The sequence below is a fragment of the Dromiciops gliroides genome, chromosome 1 (assembly GCF_019393635.1).
Source record: "Dromiciops gliroides isolate mDroGli1 chromosome 1, mDroGli1.pri, whole genome shotgun sequence".
NCBI lineage: Eukaryota > Metazoa > Chordata > Mammalia > Microbiotheria > Microbiotheriidae > Dromiciops > Dromiciops gliroides.
The window spans coordinates 613,308,389-613,328,674 of record NC_057861.1 but is presented as its reverse complement, the minus strand read 5'-3'; the positions used below and the strand labels follow the sequence as shown (position 1 = coordinate 613,328,674).

Genomic DNA, 20,286 nt, shown 5'->3' with positions numbered 1-20,286 from the left:
CTTTTCCTTTTTGTATCACTCCCATTCTCTCTTCCACTCCCTCTCTAAAAAATTCTTCATTGTATCTAGTAAAAATAATCTTTCAAAACAAATCCACACATTGGTACATCTAATGCTTCAATTTGCAGCTCCTGCATCTTCCACACAAAACCTTTCTTGATCTTGTCTTTCAAAACCCTCTATAATCTGCCCCCTTCCTACTTTTCCAGTTTTATTACAGCTTAATCCCCTCTACTCTTTCTGTAATCCAGTGACACAGGCATATCTGCCATTCCTTGAACATGACCCTCTGTCTCTTTATTCCAAGCATTTCCACTGCTGTCTCCCATGTCTAGAACTCTCTCCCTCTTCATAGCTACCTCATCTTAAAGTCTCAGCTAAAGTCCCATCTCCTACAAGAAGCCTTTCCTACTCCTCTTTAAGTGCCTTCCCTCTGAGTTCATCTGAGACTATCCCTAATTAATACCATATATGTCTTGTTTGTCCATAGTTATTTTCATGTTGTCTCCCTCATTAGACTTTGTCAGGTTGGAAGAAGGAAATATCCTTTTCAGCTGAGGGGATTAGGATAGCCCTTCTCATGTCAGTGTAATTTGAACTGGGATAGGGTTTTTACAGGCAGAGGAGAGAAAAGGAAGGTAATTCAGATTTAATAGGCAGTAAGAACAAAGGCATAGATGTGGGAGAATGCTGAACCCATACAAGGGATGGTCAGTAACCCAGTCTAACTGTTGTATAACATGCAATGTAGAGGGGCAGCTAGGTGGTGCAGTGGATAAAGCACTGGCCCTAGATTCAGAAGGACCTGAGCTCAAATCCGGCCTCAGACACTTGACACTTACTAGCTGTGTGACCCTGGGCAAGTCACTTAACCCCCATTGCCCGCAAAAAAAAAAAATAAGAGAAAGAAACATGCAATGTAGAGAGTAGAGTGTGCAAAGGTAGGAAAATGTCAGGTTGTACAAGACCACATGTGCCAGGGATGGAGTATCATGTGTGGGGAACAGAGAGAAGGTCAGTTTGGCTGCATTGCGCAGAACAGGGGTAGAAGAAATACCCATTGAGACTGGAAGGGTAGATTGGAGCTCAGTTCCACACATGGAGCAGTAGAATAAGTTGTGGCTTTGGAGTCGGAAAACGTAGGTTTTAACCTTTACTCTCTGTAACAAAATCACTTACCCTGGACAAACTACTTCTCTGGTCTTGGTTTCCACATTTGTGAAACAAAGGAATTGGACTAGATGACATCTGAGGTCCTTCTCAGCTCCATATCTATTATCCTTATTTTCCTATCCTTTTTGCCAGGTTAAATGTCCCTAGTTTCTTCAAGATGCAACAAGGTGGCATAATGGATAGACCATTAGGCCTGAAGTCAAATCTCTCAGGAACTTACTAGCTATGTGACCCTGGGCAAGTCACTTAACCTTTGTCTGCCTCAATTTCCTCAACTTTAATAGCACCTACCTCCTAGGGATATTGTAAGGATCAAATGAGGTAATTATTGTAAAATGCTTAGCACAGTGTCTGGTATTTAGCAGGCACTAAATAAATCCTTCTTCCTTCCTTCCTTCCTTCCTTCCTTCCTTCCTTCCTTCCTTCCTTCCTTCCTTCCTTCCTTCCTTCCTTCCTTCCTTCCTTCCTTCCTTCCTTCCTTCCTTCCCTCCTTCCTTCCTTCCCTCCTTCAAATCTTCAAATTTTCTCCAGTTCTGCCATCATCCTGCTTTCCCTTATCAGGATGCACTCCAGTCAACATCCTTTCTTAACTATGGTGCCCAGAAGTGACCAGATACTTAGGGTCTGAATGGAGCAACATTGCAGAGAGATTATCACCTATCTCATTGTAGACACTTTGCAGAGAGAGATTTTAGAAAAGGTCATAAAAGTTTCCATGGAAATTATAGTTAGAAGTTGTTTGCTTCTGTATATATATATATATATTCCATTGATTGACCTTTCTACTTCTTAACCAATCAAATCATTTTGATTTTTACTTTACAATATAGTTTAAGATCTAGTCCCCTTTCCTTTCTTTTTTATTGTTTCTCTTGAGATTCTTGACCTTTGATTCCTCTAGATGAATTTTTTTATGGTTCTATAGAATAATCCTTTGGTAATTTTATTCATGTGGCATGGAAAAATATAAATTAATTTAGATATTATTATCATTTTTATTATACTAGCAAGGCCTACCTTTGGAGAGTGAATATTTCTACAATTATTTAGGTCTTTTTAAAAAATGGTTTTTAGGGGTTTTTGTTGTTGTTGACTATATTGGTTTCTCTAGGTAGAACATCATACCATCTACAAAAATGATAATCATGTTTCCTTTCTATGCTTATTCCATTAATTTAACTTCCCTGTTTTATTGCTATTGCTAACATTTCTAGAACTATGTTATATAGTAGAGGATGATAATCTACATTCTTGCTTCACCCCAACTTTATTAAAAAGTTCTCTAACCTTTCTCCATTGCAGATAATGTTGACTACCAATTTTAGATAAATACTCTTTGCCATATTAAGGAAAAGTCTATTTAATACTGTGCTTTTTAATGGGTACTTCATCATGTAAAAAAAAAAAACTTTTAGAGCACCTAATGGTGTAATTGCATAATTTTCATTATTTTTGCTAGTTTTCCTTTGTAATGAACCAGTCCAGCTTTCCTCATAAAATTCCAGCCTGCTATTGATGTATAATCTTTTAAATATGTTTTATGCCTCTTAATATTTTTTTTTTAATTTACACTAATGCTTAGTAGAGACATTGGTCTATAGTTTTCTTTTTCTCATTTATCTCCACCTCCTTTAGACCATATTTTTATTACAAAAAGCATTTGGAAGGATTATTTCTTTTGCTATTTTTGTAAACAGTTTATAATAGTGGATTTAATTCTTCTTTGCATGTTTGATTGAATTCACATGTAAATCTATCTGGTTCTGGGTTTTTCCCTTCCTTTGGAAATTCATTTATTACTTAAAAATTATTTCTAATAATGTATTATTGTATTTCATTTTTGTAAATATCCACCAATTTCATCTAAATTATCTCTCTTTTTTCTAAAATTGGGCAAAATATTTTCTCCTAGTTTTTAAAAATTTCCTCTTCCGGGGCGGCTAGGTGGCGCAGTGGATAGAGCACCGGCCCTAGAGTCAGGAGTACCTGAGTTCAAATCTGGCCTCAGACACTTAACACTTACTAGCTGTGTGACCCTGGGCAAGTCACTTAACCCCAATTGCCCCGCCAAAAACAAACAAACAAACAAAAAATTTCCTCTTCAATTGTTGTTTTGATATAAACAATTTGGTATACCTTTTTAAAAGCAGACTAGCTAATAATTCATAAGTTCCCCCCCTGCCCCCACCAAATATCCCAGCCCTTAATTTTAGAAATTCAATTGCATCTTACTTTCAATTTTGGTAATCTATTCTTTGATTTTCAGAATTTTTATTTTAGTATTTTGGGGGTTTTTATTTGTTGCTTTTCCAGTTTTTAAAATTGTATGCCCAGTTTATTGTTCTGTTGTTTCTGATCTGTCATTTCTTGAAAGTCTTTTCTTCTTCCCTTAAACCTCACCAACCTCTCCCTTTCTCATCTCTCTAACCTGGGGACCTTGCCTCTTATTTTATTGAGATAATTGAGGCCATTTAACAAATTTTCCTCTTGTTCCATTCTTTTCATGGGAAAACTTTTGAACTCATCTCCTATTCTCTTCACCATTTCCTCAGTCTATGACAAAGAGATGATGTTTCTCTTTGTTATTGTCAACTTGTGAGTAAGGGTGTTTTTCACTCCTTGTATTTGTACCCTAAGCATCTAACTTGGTGTCTACTATATAATGGGCACTTAATAAATGCCAATTATCAATTAATTTGAAAAGATTTTTTTTTCTTAAAATTAGAAAATAATTTTTTATTTTTATATCCATTTTGTAATTTTCTTTGATTATACTGAGGAATTGAATCCATTCACATTTTAGAACAAAATTGTTATGTGTCTTCCTTTTGAATGAAAATTTTGTTAAAATATATTTTATATTAATGGGCATGTTATAACTATTCATGGAGTATCAGAGCTATTGACTCTGGTCATCTTTAAGAAAATTGTGCTCACAGGGCAGCCTCCCTATTCTATAAAACCCCATACTTTTGCATCAGTGTAGTCATAAAACATTAGCTGAGTTACACAGGGTGAGGCAATTTAGGGTGGAGTCACTTACTTATTCCTGGCAAGCAATACCAAACTAATATATCCAACCTCAGCTAAAATGAGTAAGTACAAGGATAAATGCAAAAGAAAATGATCCCTTGGGATTCATTACGGCCTGGAATACTTTTTCCAAGACTAGCTTCCATGGCTGCAAGTTACTTATTAGAGCAACCTGAATGAAAGCTAGTGTCTACTTTGGAAAAGTATTCCCTCCTTTCCATCATGCATTATGACCCACCTATTTTTCCTCTTTTCAGACCAGCACAATATCTACGTACTACAAGTCTGTATGTCATGGAATCTACAAGGATTCATAGATACTGAAAAATGTATGGCTATGTCAAATTTTGGCAGACCATGTGGACTTAACCCAGTAAAGATTAGACAGGGCAGGAGACACACTCAATATTAAGGCACCTATGGGGAAAAGAACATGCCACACCAATTATTCATAAGCTTGATTTTGTAATTCTTCAGGTTGAATTTAATTATTTAGGAGAAAGGGGTGAAGGACAGGTGTTAAAAAACTGATTTTCTTCCAATGAAGGCCATGTTGTGCTTTACTAGAGTATGTGTGGGAGGATAACAAACAAGTATGTAGCAACTCCCAAAGGTTTGGGAATTGCTAATACAGATGGTAGGCAACAAGAAAAACAAGAATATTTTAAACATTATATTTGAATGTAAGTTCCCTATGGGCAAGGAGTGTTTGTTTTTGTCTGTTTATCCCCAGCCCAAGCACATTTTCTTTCATAGTAGATGCATAATAAATGCATGTTGAATTCAATCAAACCCTGAACCAAAGGGGTAATAGGTAAGATAAAAAGTTTGAACTGGCCATAACTATTAAGGAATAACTAGAAATACCATAAATGATGACTATTCCTCACAGAAGACATTCCATCTCCAGACTCAGAGCACTTTTACTGCTTGGCATCCATGCCTGGAATATTCTCCATCCACACCTCTGTCTCCTTGGCTTTCTTCAAGTTTCAGCTAAAGACCACCTTCTGCAGGAAGCCTTTTCTAATGCCCCTAAATTTAGCTGCCTTCCCTCTGCTGATTATCTACAATTTGTTGTATATATAACCTTGTTTGTATGTAATTGTTTATATGTTCTCTCCCCCATTAGACTGTGAACTTCTTGGGGACAGAGACTTTTGGGGTTTTGTTGTTGTCATTTGTTGTTGTTGTTGTCAATCTTCATGTTCTCAGCACTTAGCACTGTGACTGGCACATAGTAGGAGATTAATAAATGCCTATTGACTACCTGATACATACTGAATTTGCATGAGTCTTTATGGGGCTAAAGAGGAAATACACTGATAACTGGGATTGCAGCTTTTATTTCAGAATTACAGAGAGACCATACATACAATGCTCTTACATATTTTTGTATTGGTTAGTCTATACAATTTAGGCAGTATTGTTAAACATAGATATATAGATAGATAGATACTTCACCAAATCAAAATCTAATAGTTTAGATATACTTTATTCTGAGCAAACTGATACATAGTAGAAAAACCCATTTGTATATAAAAGATTAATTTGTGCAATTCTAAGTGTTTCTATGTGAACTTACTACTGAGAGGCATTGATATAACTTCAAATGTATTACCATAGTTGAATATTTAAAATATCTTAAAGATGAGACCTATGAGCAGACTTTCTAATAGGTCTTAAGGTAAGTCTTACTTTCAAATTTATGTTTAAACATCATATGGCTTCAATAAGAGCTTTAGGATTTCCCCACACACTCAGGTGCTGCCTTCAAACAAGTTCCTAGTCCATGAAACTTTTCACTTCATTTCAGAGAGGTGTTTTGTGGGGAACAGCACCATTTAAAAGGCAATAATGTTGTCCCCATCACAAACCCTCCATTCCTTTAACCACTAACAGGTAAAGTGGTAGGCAGTTTCCAAAAGTCAACCAGAGAGCAAAACGCATCAGAATTTTAAGGTCAGTATAGATATCTATACATTTAGGCATTATTTCCAGCTGCTTGGATTCTTTTGGATTGAATTTGCCCAGTACCTTTCACCTGGAGAGCAGAATTAATTTAATTGAATATATTTTTAGTGGAATATAAAAGAAAAGAACTGAATATCAGGACTGGCATGCAAACAATGGAGAAGCCAAGGAAAATCACTGACATGTAAAGATATCCAAGGTACACTCAGTGAAGATAAAGCCTAAAACTGTGGATTAGCAAGGCTATTTCAAATAAGGATACATCAAAAGCAATGTCCAATGGTGAGATTTCAGCTTTTTCTCTATCTTACCTCTGCCTTATATCCTCAAGCTTATCTCCCCAGAACTCTACTTGGTTTCCCCAATGTGAAATACGATATCCTGGGATGGCCAGTGCTCTCTAGAGCAGGAATTTTTGGAAGTGTGAGGTGGGGCTGGGTATGGGACCTAAAATTTTTAGAAGGAATGATTTAATCACAGGCATACTTGTGGATTAAAAGGGACCAGGACTGATAGGTCTTGCCTAGGGAATGGGAAAAGATAGGAAAGTCTGGAGGTGATATGAATGGAAAAGTCTGCTGACTATAGAAAAAAAGAGAATTGAGGAATTAAAGTTGCAAAGAGGAGGCTGTTAAATTCAATGTGATATCCAATGGTTGGGTGGAACTACACAGTGAATTTATGAGAGGACCTGGACAAAAGTTGTCCAGGATGGGCAGCCACAGAGGTACCATGATTGGCAGCATTATGGTGAGGGTCATGGGGGGAGGGACTTCCAAATTGATGAGATCATAGATCCATTTTAGCAATTTAAATTCCAAAGGTCTGTTACAGAAAAAGTAAAGAACATCACTCCATTGAATCAAAATTGGAATCTTCTCCAGTTCTTTAATTACAGCAGTACTGGTGTGGGACCTTCTTATTTCTACCCCTCTCTCATTCATTCTAGCTTACCGATGATAGGTAATATTGGAAGTTAAGAACATACATACAGAAAAAAAAGTGCGATTAGCATCACACATTGTCCATTAAAGGCTTTTAAGGACAGCCTCCATTTTGACCATGTAAATAAATACTGACAGACCAACATTTTTGTAGTTAGGGATTTGCCATCTTTTTTTTCAAAAGGCTATGTATTTTACTCACTAATGGTATGTAAGGGGTTATACCATTTCTAAAAACAGAAAATAAATTAGTTATGTTTACTCATTTATTCTATTGGGTAAATACATAATTAAATACAAATGAACAAAACAAAAAATATGCATGCTGGAGGGCTGCAAATTTGAAATCTAGTTGATATGTGAAATGGAGTATAGTGATAAAATATAAAAGAATTATTTTTTTAAATAAATAAGAGCACATTGTAAGCCTATAGTTAAAGGAGAGAATCTTAAAGCAGACTTGATTTTATGAATAATCAACTTATTCTGTGTTCGCTGTTTTCTGCTGTTAATATTTTCAGATAGAAGGAACAATACTAAGCTGAGAGTCCAGATTGAAGGACTGAAGCTAGGAGAGCACCCTCAAAACCATGGACATGTTGCACTTCCACTTCCCCAGACCCTTTAGTCACTGTGGGATGAATAGTTTTGTTTTTTAAAGACCACATCTAAGAAAAAAAAAGGTGTCAGATGAGATAAATAAAAAATTAAAATGGTTTGGGTTTAAAGTTTCTTTCTGGGATATTTCTTTAAGGGATGCTCAATGGTTGTGGAGCTAGACAGTTCAGGGACCAAGGTTCCACACACCCTGCATCATGACCTATGGACCAATGTGAGCAGGGAAAGCTATATAGACAAGGCTAAGTATAACAGAGCAAGATGTGAAACCATCTTCATCTAAAATGCTTATGAAGGAAAAGAAGTAATCTGTGGAATGAAAATGTTTTATCTCTTAATACTCCTGTCTGGCTTACCTTAGAACTTGAGGGTAGGGGTGGAGGTGAGGGATATTAGTCAGCAATGCCTAAAAACAAAACTCTCTGCTTTCTGGGGAAGGTTTAACTAAAGAGTACAGGAGATTTACAATCGGCAAACACAGGATAATAACTTAATTGAACACACATATGCACACAATTACATAAAATTATAGTAAAGTGAAAGGCATTCAACCACTGCTTCCCCCCAACCTCCACCCGGAAGTTTTCAATGGCACCAGATAGTGTAAAGTGAGATTCATCAGTCGTTTCTTCTTTTCTAGGTAGAGATGTTTTAGAAGGGCTCCAATTCAAGAATCATCTTCTTCTGCAAAGCCCCACTAGCTACAGTTTTTCTTTCAGCTTCATGTCAATACTTTCAAGATGAAGAGGAGTTAAAAGGGGGAGGAAGGGAAAGAAAAGCATGAGGTCACTGTGTTCACTTGTTACATTAAAAAAAAATTAATTCCTTCTACTATTCCTTTAAAATAAATCATGCAAGACCTTGATGAGAAAACTGGATGGAAAGAAATCCTCCTCCAATTCTTCATCCCCACTCCTTCCTTTACTATATGGAAACAGCTAATATTCTTTCTTATACTCTCCCAGGAAGCATTTTAGGCCATGTTGAGGCTTGGATTTGGGGTTCATTCTTATTTGTGGGATAATATGAGTGAAATGTGTTCTTTCCTTGGAAGTATGGGATCCATTTTAAAAAACAAAATTAAACAACCTATTTTAGACAGACTAAATAAATGATTAGCCTAGAAGATGTAACTTCTAACAAAGTACTAATTCGTTGTAAGTTAAATACAGCAGATATATTTTCTAGGAGCCAAATGATTTGTCCTAAAGAGATAGAATAATTTAAATGCAAACATTTAAAACTTTGTGTATCACCATCAACTGTCACCTTCCCTCCCTAGGCAGAAAAGAGTCACTTGATGGCTTTCAAGAGAATATTGATCAAAAAATATATGTCGTGCATATATAAGTTATTTAGGTCTTATTTATATAGTAATTATATTTAAACAAATTTGTCATATTATTTATATAAATTGATATGTATACATTACTTATAAAACAGTTATTTACCTGTTTAAAAAAAAAAAGAAAACTGCCTGTTTAAAAAAAAGGAAGAGGAAGGATTTAAAATACTGTTATAAGTATTAGAATATATCTAGGTATATCTAAATGTAATAACAGAAAATATACATTATATATGTCATATATGTGTGTATGTGTATATCTATGTTTGATATGTGTATACAATTTAATTATATATGACAAATAAATTTTTTTTTAAAAAGAAAGAGAATTTCTTGGGTTCAGTTAATTTTGAAGTTTTTGCAGTGTCATTTTTCTATGTTCCCATGAGTCTATGTTGCTTGGATTACTATATCATGTTTTCATTATGGAATTTGTTGACACTAGGCAAGGTTTTATTTTAGAAGCTTTGTGATCAATGCCCAAACATACATGTAACACCCTTTACTCTTAGCACTCCACTGGGTATTTATCCCTATGGTCAAATTTTCTATTGTTGGAGCCATTTTTTCCTGTAATCTTATTTCATCTAGCAGTCAGATTCTGCAAATCATCTATTTATTATTTTATGATGGCAGAATAATAACTCCAAAATATCCTGGATCTCCTCTTGGTTATTAATGTCTTGTAGAACTGAAAGATTTGACTTATGCTCAATGTAAAGAGGGGTTTAAAATTCACTACCTCTATGATTCCCTGAAGCTTCTTTCAGCTAAAGTCTGAGAAGATAGTTGAGTTCATTGCCTTTCTCTTCTCTGCCTCTCTCTGTCTCTCCCTCAATTCTTTATCTGGATTCTAATATCGCCCAACTAAAATTACTCTTTTCAAAACATGCCTTGTGCTTAATGGACTTTATTCAGTTTGACTTAGTTGTTGGAATTTTTGAACTCTCGCCTGAGTTGTTGTTCATTTGTCTCTTCATCTGAAGACTTTAAGGGTACACTCTATGTTCTACCATGTAGATCACAAAATCTGAACCAACATTAGTCTCAGGGTTCACCCAGAGAGGTACTATCTTAAAATACTTCTTCAGGATAACAATTACCCATTTCTAATTATTTCTTCCAGGTTGAAACCAGGGTAACAAAGCTATCGAGGATATTGCCCCATCATGGGACACCTAGATTCTTGCTATAAGTCTCTATCCCTTCCCACAGTCATTTACATTTTATGTACCTCATGGTTTTTCCTAGGGGTTATTCCCACAGCAGCACATAATTCCTGCATATAATCTCAGGTTCAATGCTTCAATCTGTTATGAACAAAGAGCTGTGTGTTGAAGACCTTACTCAAACAGCATATAGGAGCAAGGATGTCTGGGTTTTACATGTACAAATAAGTAAATAAAACCTTGTTCTAACAAGCTGTATAGGAAAATGTGAGGCACACAGTTGATGGTGAAGTTAGTAATTCATAATGCTGACCAAATATATGTTTAAATTATGCTAATGTTTCTTTCAAACAGAAACATATTTACTGAGGTATATATTTTTCAGTTTCAGGAAATAAATAAGTAAATTTTATTTATGCATGAAAATGAGGAAACAAAGTTCTAAGATTAGTTTCTGAAAACATGGCACAGAATATTTATGGAAAATTTGATTTTGGTCAGAACTAATGGCAATAGTTTCCTATCATTTAATAGTTTAATAGTGAGGCATTGGGATAATTCTATTTTTTTCCCATGATTTTTGTGGCTATTTACAGATTGAAGGCTGCAGATTGTCCAACAAGATGGTTTAGTGATGTATTAAAATCCATGTTTTTCTTTTCTTTGGAAACAGGCGAAAGATGTACATTTCTTTTCAGTGATCCCTATTAATTCAGTGTCACCAAAAAGCTCTTTAAATCTTAAATCAAACCTGTGCCATTTACAAAGGCATAAATTGCTTCCACAGAAAATAAATTTCCCCCACTTTCCACATATCTATCTCTTTCCCCAAAGCATGGCATTCGAAAACCAGAGAAAATAACTTGGAGCTTGCAAGAAAGAAGAAGGGAAAGGATGGGAGGTAGGAGGAAAAATTTCTCTCCAGTCCCCAAACCTAATCATATTCTTGATGTTGGTATTGGGGATGTGGAGAGAGAAAAGGAAAGAACTCAAGAAATAAATGAGTGAAAGGGTGGGGAAGGTGGGGGAAGGAGAAAGGGGGAAGTGGAAGGCAAAGATCTATATCCCTCAGAAGGGGGGAAGTGGAATCAAACGCACGCGTGCGCACACACACACAGAGTTCTTCCATGCCCCCTCACAAGCACTAGAATGAACTCAGACTAAAATGAAAAGAAAAGAAGTTTGCCTTGCCCGTGTCCCAAATCAAAACACTGATACATGAAAGTATAGAACAAAACAGATCAGAGGTCTGGGTAAACTCCAAAGCAGTTGCAGTAGGCAGCATGTACTGAGATTCTCTAATTCAGCATCCATGCCACTTCAAGCAACTGTAGAGCATGGAGCTCAGTTAAGGAGGAAATTATAGACTTGTGCGGAAGGGCTGATCTTTTTCCCAAAACTTCCACAGCAAAATTCCCTCAGGTTAGGTTTTCCTTTCACATCAAAGCTTTGAGATAAGTGTGGTCCACAGTAAATAGCCGCTCAGTTTCTTTTTTCTTTTTTTTTTTTTTTGGTGAGGCAATTGGGGTTAAGTGACTTGCCCAGGATCACACAGCTAGTAAGTGTTAAGTGTCTGAGGCCGGACTTGAACTCAGGTCCTCTTGACTCCAGGGATGGTGCTCTATCCACTGCGGCCACCTAGCTGCCCCAATAGCCGCTCGGTTTCAAAGGTTTAAATTAAAGTATTTTAGATTTGACTCTCTAGTCATATAGCTTGCTTCTGCCCCTTCCCCTACCTGACCATGATGTATTTTTTTTTTGGTGAGGCTATTGGGGTTAAGTGACTTGCCCTGGGTCACACAGCTAGTGTCAAGTGTCTGGGGCTAGATTTGAACTCAGGTCCTCCTGAATCCAGGGCCTAGTGCTTTATCCACTGTGCCACCTAGCTGCCCTGACCATGATGTATTTTTGAGATTTGCTCCATACTTCTGACTTCCTGATGTGTCTGACCAGATATTTATCTGTAGATATAAATATGCATATATATATGTATGTATGTATGTATGCATACAGCTTTTATTCAGTGTTCACTGTATCCAGAATTGATAGGATCATAGATTTAGAGCTGAAAGGAACCTTAGAAGTCATTATGTTTAGCTCCCCCATTGTACTGATGAGGTAACTGAAGGCCAGAGGGCTTAATGATTTGCTTAGGGTCACACAACTAATGAAGTCTGAAGTCTGAAGTCTGAAGTCTGAAGTGGGATTTCAACCCAGGTCTTCCTAAATCCAGGTCTAGCACTCTACCGTGACACCATGCTCTTGCTCTCCCAGATGATGTCCACTATAAATCTAAAGGAATAGAAATAGTTCCCAGGTGTATTATGAAGCAAACTAACAGTCACATTTGAATTGTGATTGTTCCATTCCTTCGAGGGTTCCAAGGATTAATCAATGACATAGAAAGCTCTACAACTGCAGTTCATCTGAAAGTCACCCATTGAAAGGAAAAGTTCTTTCTAAGAGTCCATGTTAGCAAAACAACAGATTTCATGAAGCATCCCATGCTATTAACAGGCTGTTTGACTTTGGACAAAATACAGAATCTTTCTGAGCTACACTTTTCTCATATATGCAAAGGAGAACAGACTAGATAATCTCTCAGGTACTTTTCCACACTCAAATTCTATGATTCTTTATTAGGATACTATGGTATAAAGACTGCACTAATTGGTTGTGTATACAAAGCAAATACTTCTCTTCCTCCCTCCCCCACCCCAAAATCAAAAGCAAAAATGAACCATCTTTTTCTGGACCATCTTGCATGTATGCCTCCTAATAATATGATGGTCATCCTGAGTTTTTAAAATCTATTCCAGTGGCTCACACTGATCCTCTGGCATCAGACAATGTCAGCTTTGGGAGGACCAGCCTCACTAACTACAGGGAGGGTCAGCACCAATAGGCCAGCCATACAGTGATACATTTCTTGGCCATGGCAACCCATGAAACAAAGAAAAACACTGAAGGGTCCCTTAATCTTGTGTGGCTTCCTTTTGCTTTCACAGAAACAGTGGAAAGTACAGTATCAGATGCCAAATATTAGACCTCACTTCTGTGGTGGTTTTAGAAGAGGAAATAATAATAATAATAATAATATCTTCACCACCAATAATACTTATCATTTGTATAATACATTAAAATTTATTAAGCACTTTATTTTTGAGAGTTAAATTTTTAAAAAATTTAAATCACCAAAACCTATTGTCTCTCCCATCACTCTTTTTATTTGGAGGAAGGAAAAAAGCCCCAACATTTGCAAAAATAGCCATAGTCAAGCAATTCAAATTCTTACTTTGGCCACGTGTATAAACACAAAACATATCTCTGTCTCTGTCTATCTCTCTGTCTCTATCCCCTCTCTCTTTCTCTCTATCTGAGACATAATTAGATAATTCTTGGGACAAGTAGCCTGAAATGTGCCCTTAAACAAACTTCATAATTGATGGCATAAAATGATTCAAGGAGTTATTGACAAATTAGGGAGCTAGTATAGTGGTTTTGGAGTACAGGGTGGAAAATCTTGGTTCAAATCTTGCCTCAGTTGCTTACTATTTTTGTGATCTTGGGCAAATCCTGAGCCTATTTCATCTCCTATAAAATGAGATGGTTGGATTAGAAGGTTTCTAAGGTCTCCAGTAGATCCAGCTCTATAGTAGATCTATGAACCTAGGAACTCAAATTCAGTTGAACAGAACACTCCATTGGAAAAGAACACATGTTAAATTTTGTTTCCTTGAAGTTTCAGTGCTCTTGGGACCACTTCAAGAGAGTATAAGTTTAGGATTGCCAGTAAGACTCAGATTTTGGAGGCTGTGTCCTTAAATGTCAGTGAACCAACCTGACTTTTTGGAAGCCTGACTTCTCTTTTAGTTTCTGATGAAGGCATAAGCATTAAAGCTGGCTGGACAACTGAGATGAGTTTACCCATTCCTCAAAGCCTTCTGTCCCTATGCAGCCACAATTTATTACAAACAAGAAAAGAGCTGCCATGAATGGTGGATTTCTTACTCCTGCTCCATAGAAGACATTTCTGGATCATTTGAAAGGCAGCTAGCTCTGAGTACAAGGGAAAAGAGGCAGCAGTAAACAATTTTTCTCCACAATGACCAGTTGGCAGGTATAATGTATTTCAGGAGTATATAAAGCACTTAAATACTAAACTAGCATTTTACACAGTACTAATTGGTACACAACCTAGTAACTTGATAAAGACAATGGTTCTCTGAGAATCCATTTTGGTTTTTTTTTTTCACAATAATTGACCTTGATTTGGGAAGTACAAAAAGACAAATGGAGTGTGAATATTTTAAGGAATTTGCAGCTGCAGTGTGGGGGGAAAGCCTCAGAAGACCTGGTTTGGAGTCATGACACCATTTGTGTGAGTCATTGGGTGTTGCTATTTGCCCTCTCTAAGATTCAGGTTCCTCATTAATAAAATGAGAAGGAAAGACTAGATAAAGTCATTCCCCCTTAACATTCTATGATTTTCAACCCAGAAAGAATTGCGACCTTTTTCTATTCTGATTACAACTCTGTAGCTGACTGAATGAAAATAAATATGATTGGATTTTACTCTCACCCTCAAACAAGGAAACATTTTTCTTTCTTTGTAGAGTTTCACTAAGCTTATTTTCAGTAAGAATGTTTCCAGTCAACCCTTAATTATGTGGAAATGGATTATTGACATGGTCAATTCTCTAAGCCAAAATATTATGCTGTCACCTCTTATTGAATTCCAAACATAGTTTATGGTAACTGAAGTGGGCTCAATGAATTTATTCTCTTTGTTATTACCAGAAGCAAACTACTATTCAGAAAGGTTAACCTGAGGAGGAGGTCAAGCATTGTGGCAGAACAATATAAATCAAATAATTTGAATGTGTTTCCCCCTAATATTTTTTTTAAATTTTCTTTGTTAATAGAGTACAGATCATAAGAACAAAGACCATGCACTTAGCACAGAGCCTAGAATATAGTAGGTACTTAATCAATGTTTATTGATTGGTTGAATTCAACCTACGGCAAAATTTAGCTTCATTTGTCAAACTATGGTCTATTTTGGCACTTGTGCATCCTGTCAAAGAAAATAATAATCATCCATATTTATATAGCAATTATTCAGTGTTCTACTTATATGTCAATAAGTCATGAACCTGTCACTCTTATAGTGACATAAACCATTTAGAGTCCTTTACAAAGCTTTCAGAACACTCTAAAGAAGACAGATCATCTATTATTTATTATTAATAATAATTATTATCTAAGCTTTCTTCCACATGAAACTAATATTTTAGAACTTACTTTTGGGGGGGTCTCTAAAGATCTTTCCCCCTCCCTACATGTTGTTTGTCTATGTGGAGTTAGAGAAAATTCAACACTATTCTCTGTGCCATATGGCTTCAGAATTTATTCAAATTAATCAATGAATTCAGAACATATTTCAATGTGTACAGTGGCTGGGCTTATCAATTAAACTCATAGTGTAAGCAAAGAACAAGGCCAGGTTAGTCATGGGGAGCCAGTCAGGTGGATATGGTCTGTGAACTCAAACATGGTGACTCAGTGGAGGGTTGTTTGACCTAGAAAAATGTCTCCAAACTTCTAGAACAGATGTGGGAAAGAGGAAGAAGGAGTGGTAAAGTTTTCACACTGTTAGCCACAACTCTATGGTTAGATTAATATTCTGACAAAAAAAAATATGTTTGCCACATGATAGACAAAGCTTAAGACAAAGAGGAACTAAGTACCAGAATCAGAATTAGAATTCCCAGCATTTGGCCACATAAATCACAGGACCTGTTCCTCCAACCTCTCTGCTTCCTCTCTGCATGTCTGCAATTGCAACTGCATTTATAATGATTTAGAGATGCAACTTAAATATTAATAGAAGCAGGAATTCAATAGGGCAGGTGCTAGTCTTAAAGTCCTGAACTACCCCAGATATGTCACAGAGAAAGGAGAAATATATGGTGCTTGTAAGGTAGGTCTGTAGTCAGAACAACAATGCCTCCTTTCTGCCTTACCTAGAGAATAGAGGTCAGGCTAGTGATAATATGACTTTCCAGTGCAAGGTGGAATGCGGAGGGGAGAGATTTGAGTAAAACCAAAAGCTTTAAAGAAAAGTCCCCAAACAAAACTTGTCACCCCACAGAGAAAGGGAGCAAAATGAATAACAATCGAGGAAGATATTCTACCAGGAGAGAATAGATTGATTTTTTTGTTTTGGTGAGGCTATTGGGGTTAAGTGACTTGCCCAGGGTCACACAGCTAGTAAGTGTCAAGAGTCTGAGGCTGGATTTGAACTCAGGTCCTCCTGAATCCAGGGCTGGTGCTCTATCCACTGTGCCACCTAGCTGCCCCCATTACTCAGTACTTTTAAATGTCTCTTTTAACCCACAAAATAGGCTATTAGACAGGTACTGTGAATCTGAACAAGAAACACAGGGACATAGTTCTTTAATGGGCCACCACCAATACCCAATGTTAAATTTAGGTGCAAATAAAGCTCAGGGAGGAGGAAATGATTTCACTTGTTCTTTCATGGGGATGTTGGGCCAAGGTGAAGCTTTTTGGTTTACTTGATGGCTTCCTTGCTCCTCCCAGCGTCTGAGTGCTGCACAATTATTGTACGTTTCAGCTAAGAGCTTCATGAAAAGGCAAATAGATTCTCCCTGAGGTATAATTTATATTATTTAAAGTCATACCAACCCAGCTGATTGACAGGGGGAAGGAAAGGTCTCACAGAAAACTAGGAGTTAAGTTTTCCACAGTGAAAAAGCTATTCCTTCTGTTTCATGCCACAACAAAGACACTAGTAATGCCACAAATTAATGTAGGGTCTGAATGTTGTATATAAAGAAAGTGTGTGGGAGTAGTGGAAACCAATTGTGGAGTATTTGTGTATAAAAACACCACAAATTTTACTAATTTGCCTCACACTGATTAACAATAATAACTAATAGCTAGCATTTTATGGTGCCTAAGGTATGAAAAGTGCTTTACATGTGGCATTTATATAGCATTTTAAAGTTTACAAAGAACTTTCCACACATTAACTCCTTTGCTCCTCACAACAACCTGCGAAGTTCGTGCTATAATGGTCCCCATCTTATATATGAGGAAACTAAAGCAAACAAGAGTTTCAACAACTTTCCTGGGGTCACGCAGATAGGAAGTATCTGAGGATGGTTTTGAACTCAGGTCTTCATGACCTAAGTCCAACGCTTTATCCTCTGTGCCACAGTGGCTTAAGAATTTGTTCAGATTAATCAATTCATGAAATCAGAATGTATTGAAATATGTACAGTGGTTAGGCTTGTTAGTTAAATTCATACTGAAAGCAAAAGTTTTTGGGTGGGGTAGATGATAGTTTATTTAATAGAATGTAGAGCAGCAGTCTTTATCAATATGATAATAACAAATAGTTTCTCTGTTCATTCTAGTAGTTCTCAGAGAGTAGCAACTTATCAATGCTTTCCAGTGATTCACTTAAGGTTACTGTTTATCTTGGGGGGAGGGAACAGAAAAAACCCTAAATTTATTAAAAACATAAAAAGGATAGTAGTGATTTCATGGGTATCCCAGATGAAGAAACTCCCTCTCACCAATGATGCCTGACGCCTTCTCTGCAAATTACAGTCTCAGAGGCTCCTGGAACACTAAGAGGTTAATGGATCAGCCCAGGGTTACACAGCCAAGCAGAACTTTAGTTCTAGGTTTCCTATCTACTCCACCACTCTTCTTCTCTCATAAAAATATTCCATATTTAGGTTTTTATCAATTAATTTTGGCCTTCCAGTTCCAAAGCATTAGTAAGGTTTTGCTATATTGATGGATGTATCACATGTGGATACTACAGTACCTTAGAGCAGAGGTGTTAAACACGTTGTCGAAGTTGGCCGAGCACGCCTGAGTGCAGCCGAACCAAATTAGAATGTAATTGGGAAATGTTTAAGAAAATAAACAAAAATACAAGAAAACATAGTCACATTCCATTTTCAAACTAAGTCAGTATTCGGCCAGCAGGGGATCATTAGGTATGGATTAGTGGCCCTTGGTTTTATTTCAGTTTGATTCCACTGCCTGAGACTGCAAGTTCCAGGAGGCAGGGAACCAACGTGTGTGTGCTTAATCATGTACCTAAGTGCTGTGCATGCTCAAGAAATGTTAACCAACCATAATTACATTTGTCAAACTAGTCGAGACTGAGGGCAAACAGAGTTCAATTAGATTAAAGGAGCCCACGTTTGCAGGGGAGCAAGGGTAGTTTGTGTTTTAAAGGGAGGCATTGCTCTCTGGATGCAGGTATAAGCATCAAACATGCGGTTTCTTCCAATCCACTCCCGAAAAGGAAGCAAAGGCAATGCCAAGCAGCAAACTGAGTCTTACTTAGCTCTTTCGGATGCTTCCCTCAGCTCTTCATCCAGTCTGCACGGGCAAAAATGATGGGTGTTTCAAAGAAACAAAAGAAGAAGCAAGCAAAGCATGAGAGAAAAATCCAGCAAAGCAAAGCAAAGCAAAACATTAGTGTGATCTACAGGTATATAAATAGACTTTTAAAACATTCACCTGAGGATTATGCCTGGGATAAACTCCTTCAATTCAATAGGGTGCCATTTCTGCCCACTCAATTGCTAGGTAATTTTATTTTGCAAATTCCTTCATCTGAAGGCAGATAGAAAAGCAGCAGGGGATTTGAGACATGCGTGTCGTATAAAGCTGAAAAATAGCATTCACTTGCTCTGTCTGGCTCTCAAAATATTAGCTGGCAGCCTGGGCCAAGTCAAGGATGTATCTTGTTTAGTAGGTTTCAGCTGCAAAGAAGGTGGACCTCAACAGCTTTGAAAGGGAGAAAGATGGAAAATAACACACAACAGGACATAGGGACAGCTTCCTTTCAGTGGCAGCTTGTTGAGGTCACCTACAAGTGAAAGACTGATTCGTACACACACGGAGAGGGACCAGCATGAACAGCAGAAGAAAGCATTTTACCTCACACTTCTCTTATAAGATTTCTCTTCATCGTACCTTACAAAATAAAAAACGAATGCAATGAGGACAGTGAGTACACAGATGAAAAAGATGACAAGTACAAATATAGTGTAAAAGGGGAGGTTATCACTGTCAAAATGTGGAGAAATGTCTATATTTGCATATCAATTTGGGGGGGGGACAGGGTTGCCCAGACCTATAATTTCATGGGGATATTCCATCTGAAAACCTGCTGCATCACCTTTGGACCATCCACTGATGCAAACAGCATTCCAGAGAGGTCACTGGGGCATGGTGTGACTTGCCCAGGGTAACAAGACTAGCATGTGTCAGAAATAGGACTTGAAACCAAGTCTGTCAATCTAATGAACATTTATTAGGTACCTACTATGTGCCAGGCATTGTGTAAAGTTCTGGGAATACAATTGATTTAAAAAAAAAATCCTTCCCTTATTTACTATACCAGGTGGGTTTTTGTTAGATTGTGTTCTAGACAATTGGAAATAGTATATTTAGGAATTATCAAAATGCTCTGAGTCTAATTATAAGCTCTCCTTAAAATCAAGCAACTTTCTGCTTCATTCAAGTCTAACCTGAGAATCTATGAAGCTTAGAGTCTCTTCTACTTCAATGTTAAAGAAACTAGTTATTGTGTTATTCCCAGTGCTAGGGAGGAGCTATGCCCCCAAATAATCTGAAAATTGAACAACAGATAAAATGAGGTAAAAGTTCTGTGAAAATAAGAGGGGAGGGAAATTTTGAAGGGTTACAAGAAGAGGTGAATTGAGTAACAGGAAAGGCCCTATGTAAACAGGGATGGAAATTCCCATAAAAAGGTGGCACATTAAAAGTTCAATTTTTTTTTTTTACTTTTGGGGAAAACTTTCTTAAATGGAATCCTTACTATATATCATACATCTGACCTTGGAAACCTATGCTGATGAGTTTAACTCCTTCTCAGTGGTGAATGCTCACAGAAGAACTTAAGACATCACATTACAGCGGCTTCCCAGAAGTAACAATTGTAAAACTGTTA

At 37.0% G+C, this 20,286-nt stretch overlaps 1 protein-coding gene across 3 annotated transcripts in view; it reads right to left on the bottom strand.

Annotated features, from left to right (window-relative positions):
* Positions 1 to 5,536: 5,536 nt before the first annotated feature.
* PRUNE2 (prune homolog 2 with BCH domain) overlaps positions 5,537 to 20,286 on the bottom strand; it is a 338,542-nt gene continuing 323,792 nt past the window's right edge. For 2 of the 3 annotated variants that reach the window (XM_044001558.1, XM_044001542.1), the window contains 3 exons: positions 18,648 to 18,686; positions 14,268 to 14,315; positions 5,537 to 8,474 (listed from right to left, as the gene is read on the bottom strand). In XM_044001558.1, coding sequence (XP_043857493.1) covers positions 8,444 to 8,474; positions 14,268 to 14,315; positions 18,648 to 18,686 — 118 coding nt within the window. In that variant the 3' untranslated portion in view covers positions 5,537 to 8,443. Of the gene's footprint in view, positions 8,475 to 14,267; positions 14,316 to 18,647; positions 18,687 to 19,250; positions 19,287 to 20,286 lie in introns of all 3 variants that reach the window. The other variant, XM_044001553.1, reaches the window with a different exon arrangement.